This window comes from Callithrix jacchus, chromosome 7 (genome assembly GCF_049354715.1).
Source record: "Callithrix jacchus isolate 240 chromosome 7, calJac240_pri, whole genome shotgun sequence".
Classification (NCBI taxonomy): Eukaryota; Metazoa; Chordata; class Mammalia; order Primates; family Cebidae; genus Callithrix; species Callithrix jacchus.
The window spans coordinates 18,196,601-18,215,878 of NC_133508.1; the positions used below are offsets into that span (position 1 = coordinate 18,196,601).

Below are 19,278 nucleotides of genomic sequence, written 5' to 3' on the forward strand. Positions count from 1 at the left end.
AATCATAATAGCTACAACATGCTGAGATTCTAACATATAACAGACTCTGTACTGAGCATTTTACATATTGAATATTCATAAAAACTCACAGAGGTAAGTATTGTCTCCATTTTACTAATGAAGACACTGGCTGGGAAAACTGGCTTAGCCTAATAAGAATAAAGATGTTCAGGAGGCTGAGGCAGGAGAACTGCCTGAACCCAGGAGGCGGAGGTTGCGGTCAACCGAGATCGCGCCATTGCACTCCAGCCTGGGTAACAAGAGCGAAACTCTGTCTCAAAAAAAAAAAAAAAAAAAAGAATGAAGATGTTGTCATCAATAATCAGTGGCAAAGGTAAAATGGTGCCTTTAAGATGTTCTAGTAGGAACTCATTCACTCACAGGAAAGACCAAATTTAAAAGAAAATGAAAGATTAGGGATAACAAACAAGAAATGTCAATAATAAAATATGTGAAACGAACAAGACACATGGAGTCAACTTAAAGCTGAGCCTAGAAATCAGACTATAGTCTCCAACCCTCCCCAACTACTAGCTCCTGTGGTGAGCCTTGATCTATTTTCTGAACCAACTAGAAAGATTCTTTGTTCCTCTTGATGCACTCCATGAAACACATGGCTCAGATTAACCAGGTCTGTAAATTAAATAAACACACACACACACACACACTCTCTCTCTCTCTCTCTCTCTCTCTCTCTCTCAAATGAAAATGTATACCTGTGGTTAGTATAATGAAAGTGAATTTCAAGATAGTACAGCCGCCATGACTTAATCAGGTTGTCCAGGGAAGGCTGCCCTGAGGAAGGGATAACTGGTTTTAAACTGGTTGCAGCAGGGGCAGAAGTGGTTGGAGCGACGTGGCCAAAGTCCATATTCCTTCCAGTTATTGCACAAGAAATAGATGAGAAGGATTCACCATGGTTCATGGTGACCAGTTTGAACATCACGGAATAAGTAGAAGGTACTATGAGAGAGTGAGTATAGACAACTCCTTCCAGAATACACTCCCATGTTTATTGCAGCTTGATTCACAATAGCCAAGATGTAGAATCAGCCTAAGTGTCCATCAATGGTTGAATGCATAAAGAAAATGTGGTATATATACACAATGGAATAGTATACATCCATAAAAAATGAGGAAATTCTGTCACTTGTAGACAACAAGAAAAAACCTGAAGGACATTATGCTAAGTGAACTAAGCTAAGCTAAGTGAACTAAACTGTCCACGCAGAAAGAGAAATACTGCATGATCTCACTTATATGTGGAATCTAAGAAAGCTGAACTTATAGAAGTACAGAGTAGAATGGTGGTTACACGGAACTGGGAGGTGGTGGAAATGGGGAGATGGTGGTCAAAGGGTACAAAGTTCCAGTTGGGCAGAAATAATACATTTTTCAAGATCTATTGCACAGCATGGTGACCATAGTTCCTAATAAGGTACTGCATATTTCAACATTGCTAAAAGAGTAGATTTTAAGTGTTCTCACTACAAAAAACATATGCTAAGCATATGAGCTGATAGATATGTTAATTAGCTTGATATAATTATTCCACAATGTATGCATATATCTAGATACCATGTTTTATTCCATAAATATATACAATATTTGTCAATTAAAAATAAGCATTTAAATTTAAAAGAATTATAGGTAAAACTCTTCAAAAAGACCAAATTCAATCAGCAACTCAGATGTCTAGTTTTTCCCTTAACAGTTAACATGTACACTGATATTAAATTTATAAAAGATCAGCTCACATCTTTGAGTAGAATGTCCAAACTAATGCAAGGCAAAATGAAATATAAAAGAATATGATTATTAAAGCAAAGGATAGGAAGTCAACTGAAATATACACTCATAAGTGAAGGGTCCATGCTGAAACACTGGAGAAAGCTCTATCTACCAGGATCTCGTGCCAGTGTAAACAATGTAACGTACTAAAGAAGACACCACAAGCAATGCTATAAGGAAAAGAGAATTTGAAATACAACGCAGCCTAAATGGAGCTTATTTGACATGTGAACATGAAATATTGAGTACAACTTGGGAGATAAATTTTGAAATAGAATTTAGAAGACCAGTGAACCTGTGTGAGTGCCACATACTTTGATGGCAGAGTTCATATTCGGAAGACAAAGGAGAGGAGCTAGTCCCTAAATGTACGAGAGCTAGCTTCTTTTATTAAATATGGCAGAAGTAATGACATGGTGTGGTTTTTGTTGCTTTTTCTAAATACACAGGCATGCTGTATAGCATGACAAAATAGAAGATGATATGACAATATATTAATGATGAAAAATGGTCTCAATGCAAAGGAAACAAAGAAAAAAGCTTTCTCAATCTGACAACTGACCCAAAACACCTATCATAAAGCACACACATCTTCTTAAATTGAAAATAAAATAAAATATGTATTGCTTTCAGCTGTCAATGTAGTTACCCTGTATGAATTGTAAATAGCAAACATTTACAGGAGGAGAATGGTGGCTCAGAATCATGAACTTGGTCTTGGATTTTCAAAAGAAGCCCCTAGCAGAGATGATTTTTTATTTTCTCCAAGAAATTTGTCCTATAAAAAAAATGCCTGGAACATAATAAGATTCAATAAATGTTGACTGAATGAAAAAGCGCAAGCTCACAAAATGCTAACGCAAATCAAAAAATACAATTGCTTTTGGAGAAACAGTTCAGAAAATAACTGAAAACTTTGTGGTAAAACCAAGTGTGGTTTTTCAGTTCTGTGATTTATTGCAAAATATTAACTTATCTCTTTATTTTCATAATTTACATTCTTTCGCAAAGTTAAATCATTAAATGGCCTGGTTCGAGTCAGGTAAATGTCATATAGTTAACATAAAAAAATTAACATATGTGGTAGATATGCAAGTTTATTTTAACACTATTTTCTTCAAAGAGTGCAAATAAAAATGAAAGTAACATAGTGACTGTTATTTTTTAAATATCAATGAATCTATAAATACGGCACTGGAACCTGTTCTCACATATCTAACACAAGAAAGACAAAGGAATAACTTTCAATAAATTTTAATTTAACCAAACCTGAGGGGATAATTCAAGATTTAATAAAATTGCTACCACGTAATAGTTATCTGTAACAAAGCAATAAGGCACTAACTACCTGTTTTACGAGTCATTTGAAAAGTATCTCATTTCCATGAGTCATAAATGTGTGGGTTTACATAATACCACTGTTTGCTGCCACTATGTTTTCAGTAAACACATGATTGATAATATTCAGTCATCTTGGATTCCAACTCATCTCTTTGAAATATGAGGATATCCAAAAAAATCAAATGGTAGTAGTGGCTCCAAAAGAAACTAAAAAACAAAATCATAGTGTATGTATTTCTGGGGGGTGGGGGGAAGTGAAAGTAAAATAAAAATTAAGCACTGTTACTGTGGACCTATCAGTTTTCCGTAACTGGTTATACAAATGAATACGGTTCTTTTCAGTTAGAAAATGATTCAAGAAAGCTAATGCCATAATTACCATGCAAGTTACCTAGGGAATCTGAGACTAATTACTGAAGCTCAAAGATCTTCTGCTGGGATAAAACCTGCTTACCAGAAGTTTCCAGAGTTTCACAAAGGAGCCTTCAAGGGTGAAGTAGAAGTAGGCAAGGAGGGGTAGAGGGAGTCTCATATTATGTTTAATTTAAATTTAAGCATCTCAATGTTACTCTCAAATAGCTGAGTGTCACGCTCAAGCAAATGATTATCCATCAGTTTCTAAAAATCAGAGGGAGAGACTGTGAAGAGTAGTAATTTCTTAGACTGAAATCCAGGTAGATTTCTCACAAATTATTCTGTGGATTAGCTTGTTCTTAGAGGGAAGGGGGAGGGGACCTCTTAAAGGAGAATCAATCAAGCTTTTAAAAGCAGAAACGGCAGTCATCTCAACATTGTTGACTTTGTACAGCTACACATAAAATAAATTAGATAGCAAGAAAGAACGTCCTTCTTCAAAGATTCAAGATTCTTCAAAGATTCAAGGCAGGGCATCTTCAACTCTGACTTAAATTTCTCTTTAACTGAGTCCAACTAGTGTCTCATGAAACGCAAATTCATAGCAGAAACTTACAATCTGTGGAGTAGAGGTAGAGGTAAATCTGAGCCAGAATCACACCTACGCCTGGGACCATGCATCATGGAAGGTGAAAGAGGCAACTGAATCCCAAACAGAGTCTCAGGGCCAGAAAGATCCTTAGAAATACATTACTCCATGTGGAAGGTCCTAGACTCCTTGAGAATCTGATGAAAATCACAGATTCTTTCCCCAGAAACATGTGTAAAATCTCACAAACAATTTTAAGAGTTTTAGGAAACCACTTTTATGGACTTCAGATTAAGAATCTTCCTAGTTAAGCCTCTCATGTTTCCAGGTAAAAGCTGAAGGAAATCTGAGGCTCAAGCTCAGCTACCAAGTTCTCAGACCCACAGTTAAGGGCTGAATGAGTAAAAGCTTAGGAATCTGTAAAAAAAAAAAAAAAAAAAAAAAAAAAAAAAAAAAAGAGGACAAACCCCTTCATAGCACAAAAAGAAAGTTAAAATAAAATTGCTGAGAAGACAGATTTGGAGAAGCTCTATTTCTTTCAAAAGCCAGATTTAAACCATAGTTGCTTTTCTTTTTTGAGAGAATTCATTTTCTCTTAGCATTTATATTTTTCCCAGACCAAGGAAAAGGTCTTCTGTATCCAGTTGTCCCCAGGTCAGCTGAAACATATCCTGTCCAAGATGGTTTTACCTTTCAATCCAATTTCTCTCTGAAATCTTTCTGTCAGTGTCGGGAAAAGCAACAAAGGAGAAAGGACCTACAGAGTGCCTACATAAATTGGTTATGAGTAACACCTAAACAAGGAACAACAAACTGTGGAAGGCCACAGGAGGCCTCTGAGAAGGAAGGCCTCTTCAAGCCTCGTGTTTCGGTGCAGGGTGATCTTGGCTCTGTTACCATAAACATTGTGCTCAAGGACATAAAATCCCTTTGTAGCACTATGTCACAGTCAGACTTGTAGGCTCCTTGTAAGGCCCGTGTTCCATCAACAATACATAGATAATAGGCTAAAGATAACCACATGTTCTTGTTTTGTGAAACTCCCAAACCACCACTATTATCAATCCTTAGAATGACACATCAGTTCCGGCTCACTGATTCACTCCATCATCACCCTCTCCCCACCATTACTCCACCCCTACCCTGTAAAATCAAAGTGATAGTAACCAATAAATAGAGTGGATGGTCAGAGCTCAGGGCCTTCACTGTTTCCTCCAGAGTAATAAAGTGATGGCCCCTGGTCCCACTGTCTCTCTTAATCTTTTTCTCATTCCTTTGTCACCACCAAACTTGGGGAAGCCATGGGTGATATAGGGCTGGCTCTCTGCAGCATGAGTATTGCAGATGCGAGATTTCTCGTTTGACTTTTTCTTCTCCTTCAATGAGAGAACTGGAAGTCAACAAGAAACCAAGTCCTACCATGTCTTCAGTTATGGAGCAATTTATTAGGTGCCATCTATATGATCGGCACTGGAGATACAAAGATAATATTGTATCCCAGGGCTCATCGTCAAGCATCTCTCTCTCTTGAAATTTTCATAGCTACCATTGATGTTGTAGGTGGTCACCATTCTATAGTCACTTGTCTACAACTCGCCCATGCCTGCTCTGATTTTCTACACTACTCCCTCCCTCCTAATGCTCCAGCTTGCTTTCATTCATTTGCTGTCCGAATACTTTCCCTAAAACAATGAATTCATCTTGTAATTCCTTTGCTAGCAATATTTCTCCTGTTAGATATAGTGCACTCCAAGTTTCTCTTCAAAGTGTCAGTATCAGTGTCAGTATGTTCAGCTCTCTTATTCTCTAATTCTCCATTTTAAAGTTTCACTTTCTTGTGGTTTCAGTAAAAAACCTTTTCCACCAGTTCTACTCAGTAGTTCACATCTGTTTTCCCAGTCCCCTGCTCCATCCTGACTCATCCCAGTTACCTGCTCTTTTCACCTGCCCTGGTCACCTGCCTTGACCTGAGTCACCCCTGGTCATCTGCTCTGACCTGTCCCATGACCATCCTTCCCACCAAACTACCCACCCTGCCACTCTGGCTCATACCCCTGCTTTAAAATAGCCATTTGGAATTAGCTTCGATGGTGTGGTCTAACCCTAGCCAATAGAGGAACGACACAGCAGTAGGGGCTACCTGCATCAGGAATAAGAACCTCTTCTTCTCCCTGTCCAGGTGTGTACTCGCCATTGCTCCATCTGTGAGATGTACCCTTCTATAGAAGTAAATTGCCTTGCTGAGGAAATTTATATTTGAGTACTATTTCTTTTGTGGCACTAAAAATTTCCATGTAATACTCTTGGGCTCCTGGTATCTACAGAATGTCTGTGGACTTTACTCTGATAACCAGATCTCTGTGCATCAGATCCTTCCTTGTCTACCTGAAATGATCCCCTTTATCCTGTATACCTAATAGTACAAGTTCATTGTGCCAGCCCAACTGGCCTTGAAACTTACTGGCCTTTATTCCTAGCCTCATCACTGCCAAATTGGTCTCACCCTCCCTTTCCAGCCATCTTTAAATTTAGAGCTACAGCTCAAGTTCTGCCTCTTCTCACAAAATTTCAAAAAACTATATCCCACAGTGATCTTGCATTAACACAGCACAGTATTTCTAAATCACTTATTCTGATATTCAATCATAAATATTCATATTTAAATTTCTTGTCTTTCTAAAGTGACTATAAATCCTTTGAGTTCAGTAAGAAAACATTATACTTTTTTGTTTACTTTCATACATCCATTTATTTAATATTTTTATTAAGACCGTATTTTGTACCCAGCACTCTACCAGGCATGAAAAAAGGCTATAGTGCTCTGACTTAGTAAATCCTAAATATTTGTGGCTAAATAACCTTTACCTTTTTTGATACCAAGTGACATATTTATTTAAGAAAAATAACTTTTAAGCTCTCTTATTGTTAGATCATTTGACCACAGGAGTCCTATAACTTTCAAACAATCCCCAGGTATCGACTGTTGGAAGTTCCAACAATCAGGTTACAGATGGGTTTAAAATATATTCACTTGTTTGTATTCTTCCACATTTAATGTAACTTTTGTAACTGCTACTTAAAAATTACCACATTTTTAAAACTCACATTCTACTTTTTTTCAGTTTGGTATAAAATTCTCTAGGTAAATACAATAAAATTAAAAATGATTTAGCTACCTGACATTTTTAATTACAGGGGACATATCCATAATATAAGCTTTTTCAACAAGCCAGAGACTCCCCAGATTTGGCCAGCTATATCAGTAAAAATTTAGGAAGGTAGGTGGTTTATTATGATTTAATTGCATAAACTTCTGTTGAGGGGTTCTATAATTTAGTTTAGAAATATGCCCATAAAAAGAACATTGCAATATAATAAATATTCAAGTCGATAAAAAAATGTCTCTGTGCCTGTTCTCTTCTATGACAACAAACAAAGTGTGTTATAGCCCCAGATGTTTATTGTTTTCTTCCTTTTCTTTTGAGACAGAGTCATTCTGTCACCCAGGCTGCAGTGCAGTGGTGCAGTCTAGCTCACTGCAACCTCCGCCTCCCAGATTCAAGTGATTTGCCCATCTCATCCTTCGAAGCAGCTAGGATTATAGGCATGTAACACCACGCCCAGCTGCCTCAGTCTAAAGTACTGGGATTACAGGTGTGAGCCACTGTGCCTGGCCTAAGATATTTACCTAAATAGGCCCTGAAGGGATAGAGAGGCCATTGGGAGTAATCGTCACAGTTACTGATGAATTTTTTTTTTTAACATCAAAATGGTACTAAGGTAAGAATGGCCGTACCCTCCATGGAGCAGCCATCTATGCAGATTCCATACATCATAATCTGTAGCAGTGACTCTCATATAGCTCTGGATTTGAAGAGACTGATTTTTGTCCAAAAAAAAAAAAAAAGAAAGGAAAGAAAGAAAAAAAATTTACAGATAATATCGTTTTGAAATTGAGTCAGACACTGTGAGTGAATATGTACAGAGACGATTTAAGGCTCTGAATAAGGTTACCTTCCTCCAAAGGGAATTTCCTTTTGCTCCTCTCAGGCATCTAAGCTAAGGGCAGATCTAAATCCAACTCAGGATGGAAATGATTCAAAATTGGCCTTCAGTTTTTTTGAAAACTGGTTTTTCCAGGGATTCCTGGAAGCTCTGCTCAGCCTCTCTGCCAAAGTTTGCCTTTCTATTTGGCAAGTTCCTTGTGAGAAAAATAGCCCCCATTATTGGGCTCCCCTCACCTCTCGGGCTTTAGTCCTTTAGATTCACCCTGACTTGGTGGCACGCCAGCGCCCTCACACACGTGTTTGGTACACTTTGTCATCTGCATTACTATCAAGAGGCTTGGTCCGAACTCAGCAGCCAGAAGTAAAGGCTCCTATATTCCCTGCTTTTATCATTACAGTCATTACTAACCTATCTTTCCAGCGAATTATCTTAGATTCATCCTCTGATCATAAGAGTCATTACTAATCTATCTTTCAGCTAATTATCTTAGATTCATCCTCATTAGCTCACTACCTGAATCTCTCCCTCTCCCTTTTTTTTTTTTTTTGTCTATTTTTCATGTGCAGAAAGGTCTCTCAAAATCAGACTCTGTTATCACTTGTTGACCCTGTGATCATTCAGGTTCTGATTGTGCAATTTGCAATCTCATCTTCCTGCCACCAGGACCTCTCAAATCCAGTCTTAAATAGAATTGTATAGCATAAAACATCTTGGAAATAAATTAGTTAAACAGGAATCCCCTTTCCAGCCTCTCTTCCTAAAATATCAGGTAGGAAAGATGCTAAATGGTATCATGCAGGAAGTCATGGAATCGATGTGCCTATCCAGTGGAGGGAAGATACCCACTTTTGGCTTTGACACACCCAGGAAGGTACTCTTTCATTCAGTAGGGGTGGAGCACAACCCCCTCAGGTTGGCAGCAGAATCAAAGGCGTTAGTCCAATTATACCAGCATATTCTGACTAAAGAAGGAAAAGCAGAGCCACTGCACAAGGCAAACAAGAAGAATTGCCTTCCCACATGCAAAACAGAACCATACAGCAGATATCTCTTATAGTATTTTAGGGGAAAGCAAAGTCTCTTTAGTAATATTTTTATAAGTTTAATGCTTCAAGTAAACTTTGAAAATAATGAGTAAAGATAAAGACCTGTCTCTGGATCATAATAGAATAAAATAATGTGGCATAGGATGAAATTGGAATGAAATGTACAGGAAAGAATCAGAATGTAGAAAAGAAGGAGGTGAAGGTGGGGAGGAAGAAGAAGAAAGAGAAGAAGGAGAAGGAGAAAGAAGGAGATAGAAGAAGAAAGAAGAAAGATGAAGAAGAGGAGGAGGAGGGAGGAGGAGGAGGGAGAGGAGGAGGGAACTGGAGGGAAGAAGAGGAGAGAAGGAAGGAAGGGGGAAGAAGAAAAAAAGGAGGAGGAAAGAAGAAGAGGAAGAGGAAAAAGGAGGAGGAGGAGAAGGAAAGGAGAGAAAGACAAGAGAAGAAAAAAAAAGGAAGACAAAGAGAAAGGAGGAGGGAAAAGAAAAGAAGCCCCCCTTACAAACCAAAACCAGAGCAATCTAGACCAAGCAAACACAGAGACGACTGGCCTTGATATGTGGAGGTATGGGGGACAGAACTATCAGATAAGTATTGACTTTCCCTCACTGCATATTGCTTTAACAAAGCTTATTTTTGTCTGGGTGGGCTACAAGTTTTCCAACCACAGCCCTACAATGGTCAAGTGATAACCTGGTTTTGCCACTTGACGCCTCCTCCCTGAGTTATTACTTAGAGCAACTCACACCCCTGAATGTCACTTGTGTTAAAAAGTGAATGAGGAAAAACTGGAAGAGTGTATGCAGAAAACAAAAGTCGTTCTAAAGTGATGGGATTATGGATTATGTTTTCCAAACATTCTTTAATACTATCACATTTTATTTACTAAATAAAGAAATAACAAATGTAAATGGTACCAAAAAACACAGGATCTTCTAAAATATAACTTAAAACATAATAAAATCTTTCTCTTGAATTTGGGATTTTTTTTTTTTATAATGAAAACAGTAACATAATGCAAATTTCTACATAAGAGATGGGGATGGAACACCCCGTGCCTCATGAGAGTGTCTTAGAATTCCATAGGCCTCATTGCCAGCTGGGGTTGGTTCTACTTCTATTTTTAACAACATATTGCAGATTTTTCAACAAAGCAAATGAACAAGACAGTTTAAAAATCTCATATTCTTAATGAAAAAAAAATTTACCTGAAATTTGCATATTCTTCTGCTTGCCGTTTCCATGGACAACTCTGTATATCTGTGATAATCCGAAGGTAGTCGTTCTCTGAATACCTAAAAAGTAAATGTCGATATAATTAGTAAATAATGATTTCATATGTAAATCTTCTTAGAAGATACTTTTACAATCTCATTTTAGTCTACAAATCTTTTTTGATATAAGGTGAGGCAGGAATAATTAAAATCATACTCATTTCAAAACACCAAGAAAATACAATTTGTAAATGATTACTAAGTTGGTTTAGGGATCTGTCGTTTGCACATATCATAAGTGAAGTATAGTATTAAAAACCATGACAGCACACCAGCTCACATATACATCCTGTGGGCATTTCACCTTGCCTTGAAATAACTGACAAATAAATATATATTTGCAGATGTTTGCCATAAATACATAGTCGATAGAATTTTTCAGACTCTCAAGTTCATACATTTACCTTGGAATGTGTAGACAAAAATTTCTTCCAAATAATGATCTTAAGTTTTAATTTCAAACTGTATATTCAACACCGAGACTGGACTGTTGAGAGAGATGTTTACTGACATAATAATCTACAGGTACTGTGGTACAGTTTGAGAAGCACAGAGCAGGATCCCAGTCCCCAGTAGATCTCTCCCTACCTGAAATTCCACCACTAAGTATTAATTCCTAAAGCACAGAATATCCTTTAGTCTTTGTGTTCTCATTTGAAATGCAAATATCCCTTTGAGTGAGAAAACTCTTAAATTTTATTTAAATTAGTAACTTATTCATTAGTTGCCAGCTATTAGTGATCAAAGGCTCTACAACGATGAGATAGGATATATGTTGAAGACACAATGGAGAAGAAACATGAAACCAGACTGAAAGCCGAATTAACAGAACATGATGAAGACGACTGGAAAAGGAAAATATGTAAATATATATGAAAGACTTGTTCTTATTTTTCTAAGTCTTCTTGAAAGATAATTGTTTAAAGTGACTATAATACTATTTCAGGGGGTGGTTATATATGTAGACATAAATGCATGACAGCTATAGAACAAAGGCCAGAAGGAGTTGGGGGACAGGAAGTAGAAATAGAAGTGGTATAAATCATTTGACAACAGACAGCAGTCAGAAAAAGATGCATTCTTCTCATCTAAACCAGCAAAAACAAACAAAATTATGGAAATGTTATCATAGAAATACTCAATCCAAAGGAAGGCAGAAAAAGAGGGAAGGGAACAAAGAACACGTAAATAGAGAACAAACAGCAAGATGGCAGACTTAGGCCCAACCGTCTGACTAACCTCAACAAATATAAATGATCTAGACATACCAATTAAAAGGCAAAAAAAGTCAAACTGGTAGATGAAGGAAGATGAAAAAGAAGATGAAGATGAAGGCTAAGACAAAAATGAAGAAGAGGAGGAGGAGGAGGAGGAGGAAGAAACAACCAATCCACATGTTGTCTACATGAAGCATATTTTATATAAATAAGCAAATATAAGTTAAAAAGAATCATTAAAACAAAATTAGAATGGCTTTACTGATAGTATATTTTTGAGCAAGAAAATAATATTCCTAAGCAAAGAATATAAATGAAAAATATGAGATTAGAGTAGAAATTAAGAAAATTTTTAAAATTTAATGAGATCGAAAGCTGGTTCATTGAAAACATCAATAAAATTGATAAAACTGTTGTCATACTGATTAGAAAAAGTGAGAAAAGATACAAATGACTAGTACCAGAAATGAGAGAGGATGGAGTGCTAAGAATCTTAAAAACATTAAAATATAATAACTTTACGCCAAAATATTTTGTGATTTAGATGGAATGAATACATGTGTTGAAAGACACAAAGTACCAAAGCCCACACAAGAAGAAGTTGATAACAAAAATAGTCCTATAGCCGTTAAAAGCCTATAGCCAATAAAATTGATTTTATAATCAAAATTCTTCCTACAAAAAACAAAACAAAGCAAAACACACTAGGATCAAATGGCTTCAGTGGAGAATTTCATCAAACATTTAAGGAATATTAATACCAATTCTATACAAACTCTTTCAGAAAATTGAAGGGGGTAAGACACCTCCCAATTCACTGTATGAGAAAAGGGTTACCCAGGTACAAAAATAATGAAAAGACATTAAAAAATAAAAACAGGCAGAACAACATTTCACATAAAGATAGATGCAAAAAATCTTCCACTAAATATTATTGAATTGAACCCAACAACATGTAGAAAGGATAAAGCACTGTGACCAACTGAGGTGTGTATCAGGAATTTGGTTTATTGTAAAATCAATCAAAGCAGCTTTCCATATTACCAGATTCAAAAAGAAAACACAAATAATGATCTCAGTACACAAAAGGATTTGACCTGATCCAACATTCAACAATGACAAAATCTCTCAGAAAATTTAGTATCAAAGGGAATTTCCACAACTTGATAAAGAGCATTTTACAAAAACACCTATGGCTAGATCACACTTAATTGGGAAAGACTGAATGATGAATGCTTTCCCCCTAGATCAGGAATGAAGCAAAAATGTCCACTTTCACCATGTCTATGCCACATTGTATTAGAGGTCCAACAAATGCAATAAAGAAGAAAAGGAAAAATAGCCATCCAGATTAAAAAGGAAATAGTAAAACTGTCTTCATTCAGAGATGACATCATCATCTAATGATTGTAGAAATGATGTATACATATGCCAGCACTTGACAAATTATACACTTAAGTGTATAAGTTCATTGAACATCATTTATCCTCAAAAAAAATTTAAATGTTTATTACTAAATGAAAAATTGTATTTTCCATGATGCTATAACTACGATAATAAGCACTATATATCAGTCCTTTTTTTTTTTTTGAGATGGAGTTTTTCTTAGTGCAATGGCATGATCTCGGCTCACTGCAACCTCCACCTCCTGGGTTCAGGCAATTCTCCTGCCTCAGCCTCCTGAGTAGCTGGGATTACAGGCACGCACCACCATGCCCATCTAATCTTTGTATTTTTAGTAGAGACGGGGTTTCACCATGTTGACCAGGATGGTCTCGATCTGTTGACCTCGTGATCCACCTGCCTCGGCCTCCCAAAGTGCTGGGATTACAGGCTTGAGCATATCAGCCATTTTTAAGGATCAAATATCTAAAATTTGAAATTTGATTTATTATGAACCTAGAGTATATTTACATTGATATGCTTTTTTAAAGAGTTTCCTGGATAGTAAGTTACTACTTCCTATGAGCTCTCAGACTGCTTTGACCAACATTTCTATAATATCCTCTCTCACATTAAATTTAATTATGAGTTTACATGTTGGTTTCTCAGTCTCTCCCCTCCCCTCAGGACTTTGAGGTCTGACCATTTCTACCAGCACAATTCCTACGGCATTGTTTTTGTTAACCTAGGAAATGCATGTTTAAGTATAAATATATCATGCAATGATGTCATAAACTATTCTGAATAAGCTCCAAGCTTGGATTATGGCTTCCACTTAAAAGTTCCCTCAGCACTGACTTCCACTGACTCTTCCTATTTACACATCTCCCATTTAAAGCCCAGCCCTCCTTCAGTGTATTGCTTGAGAGTTCTCACATTAGAGCTTAATAGGTCATTAGTCAGTTTTCTCAGTCCAATAATCCAATTCGCCCTTCTTAATTTCCCAGTTTCTTAGCATTAAAGAAGGCATGCACATGCGTGCGTGTGTGTGTGTGTGTGTGTGTGTCCTGTTAAACTACTACCCCCTTTTTCTATGAGTAACCCATACATTGACTGTACACATCTTCCTTTTTGAGCTCTCTCAATTGTGGCCAATGTAGAGCTTGCCGGTAAGTTCACATAGAAAATGGAGCAAGGGGGTTATATTGCTAGGTAGTAGTGATCTAACCTCTGCAACTTAAAAACAAAGAATACAATAAATCCCTATCTCTTTTTGGCTGACTCTTGGACTTGAGGGTAATCTTTCTCAGCCCTTTCTGTTGACGTGGCATGGATGTGGGGATCCTCTTGTCCCTTCCTCCATACTTTCTCTTATTAATATGCTGGAGTTGGCTCACACAAGCTTGTGGGAACTGACGGTTAAGTTTCCAGGAATGTTGTGAACAGGTCATTAAACCATTAGTAGCCTGAAATCAGCTGAAATGGGAGCATTTACACCACAGGAATTAGCAAATTTGACAAACCGGGTTTCTCTGCTTCCCCCCTCCACCCGAGCTAATAGTAAAACATGAATGAGCTCACGATAGCTCCTATACTTCTCATCCCAGCTAGGAGCCTGTTGGCCTGGCTCATATCCATTCATTATCCCCATAGTTTGAGCTTCACTGAAGCTTGCTGAAAAGGCCAGGTAAGACTTTGCCACCACACCTAGGTCATCAAATAAGACTGATCCAGAGTGGCTCTGGGTTATACAAAAATCATCATATAACATCCAAACAGCAACTACTACCTTGCAAAATTAAAGGTGACTTTATTACCACCAAAACTGTGTGCAAACGCTCCTGAGTATATTACACTTTTACTTTAGCTTACTTGAAAAGCAGAGATTTTCTTGCAATCATTCTTGCCTGTATATTGAGCTTAGTATAGAACATTAAAATTACCATCTATGGACAAGCGGGAAAAAAATGTGCATTGTAGAATGTGGGTAGTCTAAAATATTTTGTTTTAAACAGCTCCCCATATATTGTAGCTGGTTCCAATTTAACCTAATATTGAAAGACGTCAATCATAATATATCTAAGTTTACTGGTAAGTTAGCCGAATAAAGTGGCTTTTGACTTTATGGTCACTGATATGTAAAACCAAGTGAATACCTTGTAGCAGATCCATCTATTATTAGATATACTTCTGGACATTTTACAAGTGGAAGACCACTCAGGCTACTTACTCCCTGAGATTATGTGTTCAAAAGTCATTTTTACATCCCATCTAGAAATGAAGCTTTATCCTCTGACAGTATAGAGATGGAGACAAAAGAATAAGGGATATCAAAGTGAATTTTCTGCTAAGTGCTTGCCCTTTTTTAGTGAAAGTTAAATCACCAACAGTTTTTTTAAGAAAATTAAGATTGCCATAGGATCATCACAATTATAAAATGGAAGCATGGTTGCAACCAAAAATCATTTGAGGAGTTAAAACCACATGTGTGCTACAGCTATGGGCCAATTTGGTGATAGGTGTATCTCTGCAAAAGTTCCTGTTAAGTAAAATGTTCTAAATCGCATCATACTTTCTGCACACTTACATATCACCCTAGGATCCTGGGAGGTCGCTCTGCCTCAGATAGCATATCTGTTTTTCTGGATGACAAAACTAAAACTTCTGAGAAGATAAACAGCTTGCTCAATATTGCACTGGATGTAGATGAGCTAAGAATTAAACTCATGTCTTTTGATTCACATTCTGACCCTTTCCAATATATCATGTTGTAGCTCATCTATTTTCATAATGAAACTGAAAATTAATCCCAACAGAAACGTTTTCTGTCCCAAGACATACAATAAATAATGCAGCAAGTTATGTTCAAAAGAATAAATAATGCCTATTTAAATCATTATTAGTAATATTCAAAATGAGCCACAAATTATAAATAACCTACTAAATGATAATAAATGTCATATTAAATTTTTAAACATTTTTCTAGAAACCTCTCTTTGAAGATGAAGACCCACATGCTGTGACTAGTTTGATCTCAATTAAGATATAAAGAGGGCTTTTCAAACACTATAATTTATGGTTAATTAATTAAATGATTAAATATTTACAGTAGTTTCTCCTTATGTATGGTTTCATTTTCTTCAGTTCCAGTTCCCCATGGTGAACCACAGTCCAAAAATATTAAATGGAACATTCCAGAAGCAAACAATTCATAAGTTGAAAATCGTGGACTGCTCTGAGTGGCCTATGAAATCTCACATCATCCTGCTCCATCCAGCCTGGGATGTAAATAATCTGTCTGTTCAGCAGATACACCCTGTCTATGCTACCTGCCTGCTGACTTAGTTACTCCGAAGCCGTCTCAGTTATCAGACTTAAAGAACATAGTATATATAGGGTTGTGCGCTGTCTATGGTTTCAGGCATTCACAGGGGGTCCCGAAACACATCCTGTGCATACATCCTATGTAAGCAAATTGTCCCTTTGCATACAATACTGTATTGGATATTTACTACGTGCCTAGAAGTTATCTTGGAGATATTCATTTATTAGTCTTATTTAAGCAGCTGAGATATTGATTTGGTTTCCTATGACATCTCTTCATGGTGAAAGCCAACCATTTTTCACCCACTGAAATAGGTAGGGATAACACAGTAGTATTAAGTCAGTAGTTTTCTCAGTGGTGTTCTGTGTAGATCAAAAAGTCTTTTGCAGCATTTTCACCAAGCCCCTGAAGAGCTCAGCTCTACTTGAAAATAGATTCTGCAAATGAATGCAGCACTACCAGACTTTCAGTCAATACAGTCAATCATTTCCACTGGGTAATACTCTTTCAAGGAATAGCTAATGAGCATAGGAAAGCGAAACGAGAAGTGTATGGCAGGTAGACTGAGTTGAGCTATGCAGTGGCTCTGACATTCTATCCACTAAAGGTAGAAGACTTCAGTTTACATTGTTTTCAACCAGGCACAACGGTAACTTCTAATTAGGGTGCCATAGCTATTGTTAACTGGCATGGGAAAAGTGGGTGTGAAAATTTTATTTTCTCCATATGTTTTAATGTCCCTCAGACAAGTTAAATAAATATTAGAAAGCAGCTTCAGAGATTAACTCCTGAAGATGCCAGTGCATCTTCCCAGCCCCAATGAAATCTCTAAAGTGCTATACTGCATTATTTGAAAAAGTCAGACTTTTTTTTTTAAGGGATGCTTTCTTTGTTCTAGAACAGGTACTGGTATTAAGTATATACTTAAGATGTGCTAGGAAATGCTGTGAGCAGTGACTAACCTTAGCCAACCAAGAAGGAATGGTGTATCTATTTACAAAGGGGTGGGATGTGATGGAGGAGTAGCTACAGAGATAGGTGGAGCACACTAGGGCCATCAGCAGGGTAGAGTAAAAGAGCTGTTACCACCCCCAAATCTACAGGTGATGGACTGAAAGCTGTGACTGTAGGTGAAGACAAGGGTGATAGCCTTTGGAAGAAGATGCAGTCATCCCTAATTCCAGCCCACAGAGAGGGATTCAGGGGAGTAAATCCCCCAATCTCTCTCTCGCCTTCCACCTTCCACTCTCCTGCCAATGACTCCCATAGGCTGAACCTAACCAGATGCCAAAGGGTAAGATAAAGAGAGTACATTTATTGACATAGTCCAAGGAAGTCAGCCTCAAGTACCTACAGCAAGAAGAAAAAGCACGAGTGATGGATCTGGATGATCAGCCAATAATTTATAACACAAATGGCAATCTATTCATGATGTTATTTCTCAGCATTATTTTGGGGTAATTGAATTGTACCTCCATGAAAAATTTGATACAATGCCAAAATCAAGCACTGGCTCACAGCAAAACACAACACAGAATTTTCAGTATCTTGAAGTCTCATGTATTAGTCCATTTTCATACTGCTGTGAAGAAATACCAGAGACTGGGTAATTCCTAAAGAAAAAGAGGTTTAATGAACCCACAGTTCCCCCTGGCTGGGGAGGCCTCACAAACATGGAAGAAGGTAAAGGAGGAGCAAAGGCATGTCTTACATGGTGGCAGGTAAGAGTGTTTGTGCAGGGGAACTGCCCTTTATAAAACAATCAAATCTCTTGAGACCTATTTATCATGAGAACAGCATGGGAAAACCCACCTTCATGATTGAATTACCTCCCACCAGGTCCCTCCCATGACAAATGGGGGTTATAGGAGCTATAATTCAAGATGAGACTTGGGTGGGGACACAGCCAAACTATATCACTTCTTCATAAATATCTGCAACCTGCAAATACATCACCAGGATAAAGAGAATGAATAAACAAATAATGAGTCTGATGTTTAAGATTTTCATATTTCCTCCTGTCACACAATCACTATAATGTTTCTAAAGATGAAAAAAATGATGACCTGCTTTTCAAGTTTATAGAAAGAAATCTCCAGATCTATAAGAGGACATCCAGAGATAAAAGTGACAATTTAGTGATTTTATACCATCAGTTTTTACAAATGAGTCCTATATATTGCAGTCTGATAGAACCAATAAATTCACTATTTCAGCATTTCTTGAAGTTACAACAGCAAAGGAGCAAACACACAGAGAACACCTGCTAAGATTTTTAAGCCATATATGAGTGGCTATTAACCTTTGCATCTTCAGTTGTCCCAACTCACATAAGCAAAGTGGATCCTTCCCTCCCTCCTGACTCTCCTTTGCACCATCCCTATATCTATTACATACCCCTATAGCACTTATCCTTTTATTTTCACATATTTATTGAAAAAATATTTACTGGGTATTTGCTATGCATGAGACACTGTTCTGTGCATCAGTAATAATCAACAGAACACAAAAATCTATGTTCTCGTGAAGTTTGTATTGTAGCAAGGGTTGACAGCAAACCCAAATAATACATATGTTAAAGTGCTAGGTACTTCAATGTACTAAGTAATACAAAGAAAAAAAGAGTAAAGCAGGACAACAGGGAAAGAAAGTATGAGGAATAGGGTTGCAGTTTTGTAGGGTGGCCAAGGAAGCCCTGAGAGGTGATAATTGAGCACATACTTGAAAAATATAATTAAGTAAGCTGTGCAAATACAAGGGGGTGCCAGTGTGGGGAGAGCATTCTGGGCAAGAGGAATAACAACTGCAAAGGCTGGAGGTAGAGGTGGGCATGGTGTGTCTGAGGGACACAAAATGATCTGAGTGGCTGTAATCCACCTCTCAGTCACTCAAGAATGCAGTCATGAAGGTGGCAGGAGATGAGATCAGAAAGGTAATAAAAGTCTGATGCTCT

At 37.2% G+C, this 19,278-nt stretch overlaps 1 protein-coding gene across 5 annotated transcripts in view; it reads right to left on the reverse strand.

Moving 5' to 3' along the window:
- ST8SIA6 (ST8 alpha-N-acetyl-neuraminide alpha-2,8-sialyltransferase 6) overlaps positions 1-19,278 on the reverse strand; it is a 149,406-nt gene that overhangs the window by 35,685 nt on the left and 94,443 nt on the right. For all 5 annotated transcript variants that reach the window (XM_078329547.1, XM_035306878.3, XM_035306877.3 and 2 more), the window contains one exon: positions 10,335-10,421. Coding sequence is in view for 4 of the 5 variants with exons in the window: in XM_035306878.3 (XP_035162769.1) it covers positions 10,335-10,421 (87 nt within the window). In the remaining variant the exon portion in view is untranslated. The remainder of the gene's footprint in view (positions 1-10,334; positions 10,422-19,278) is intronic.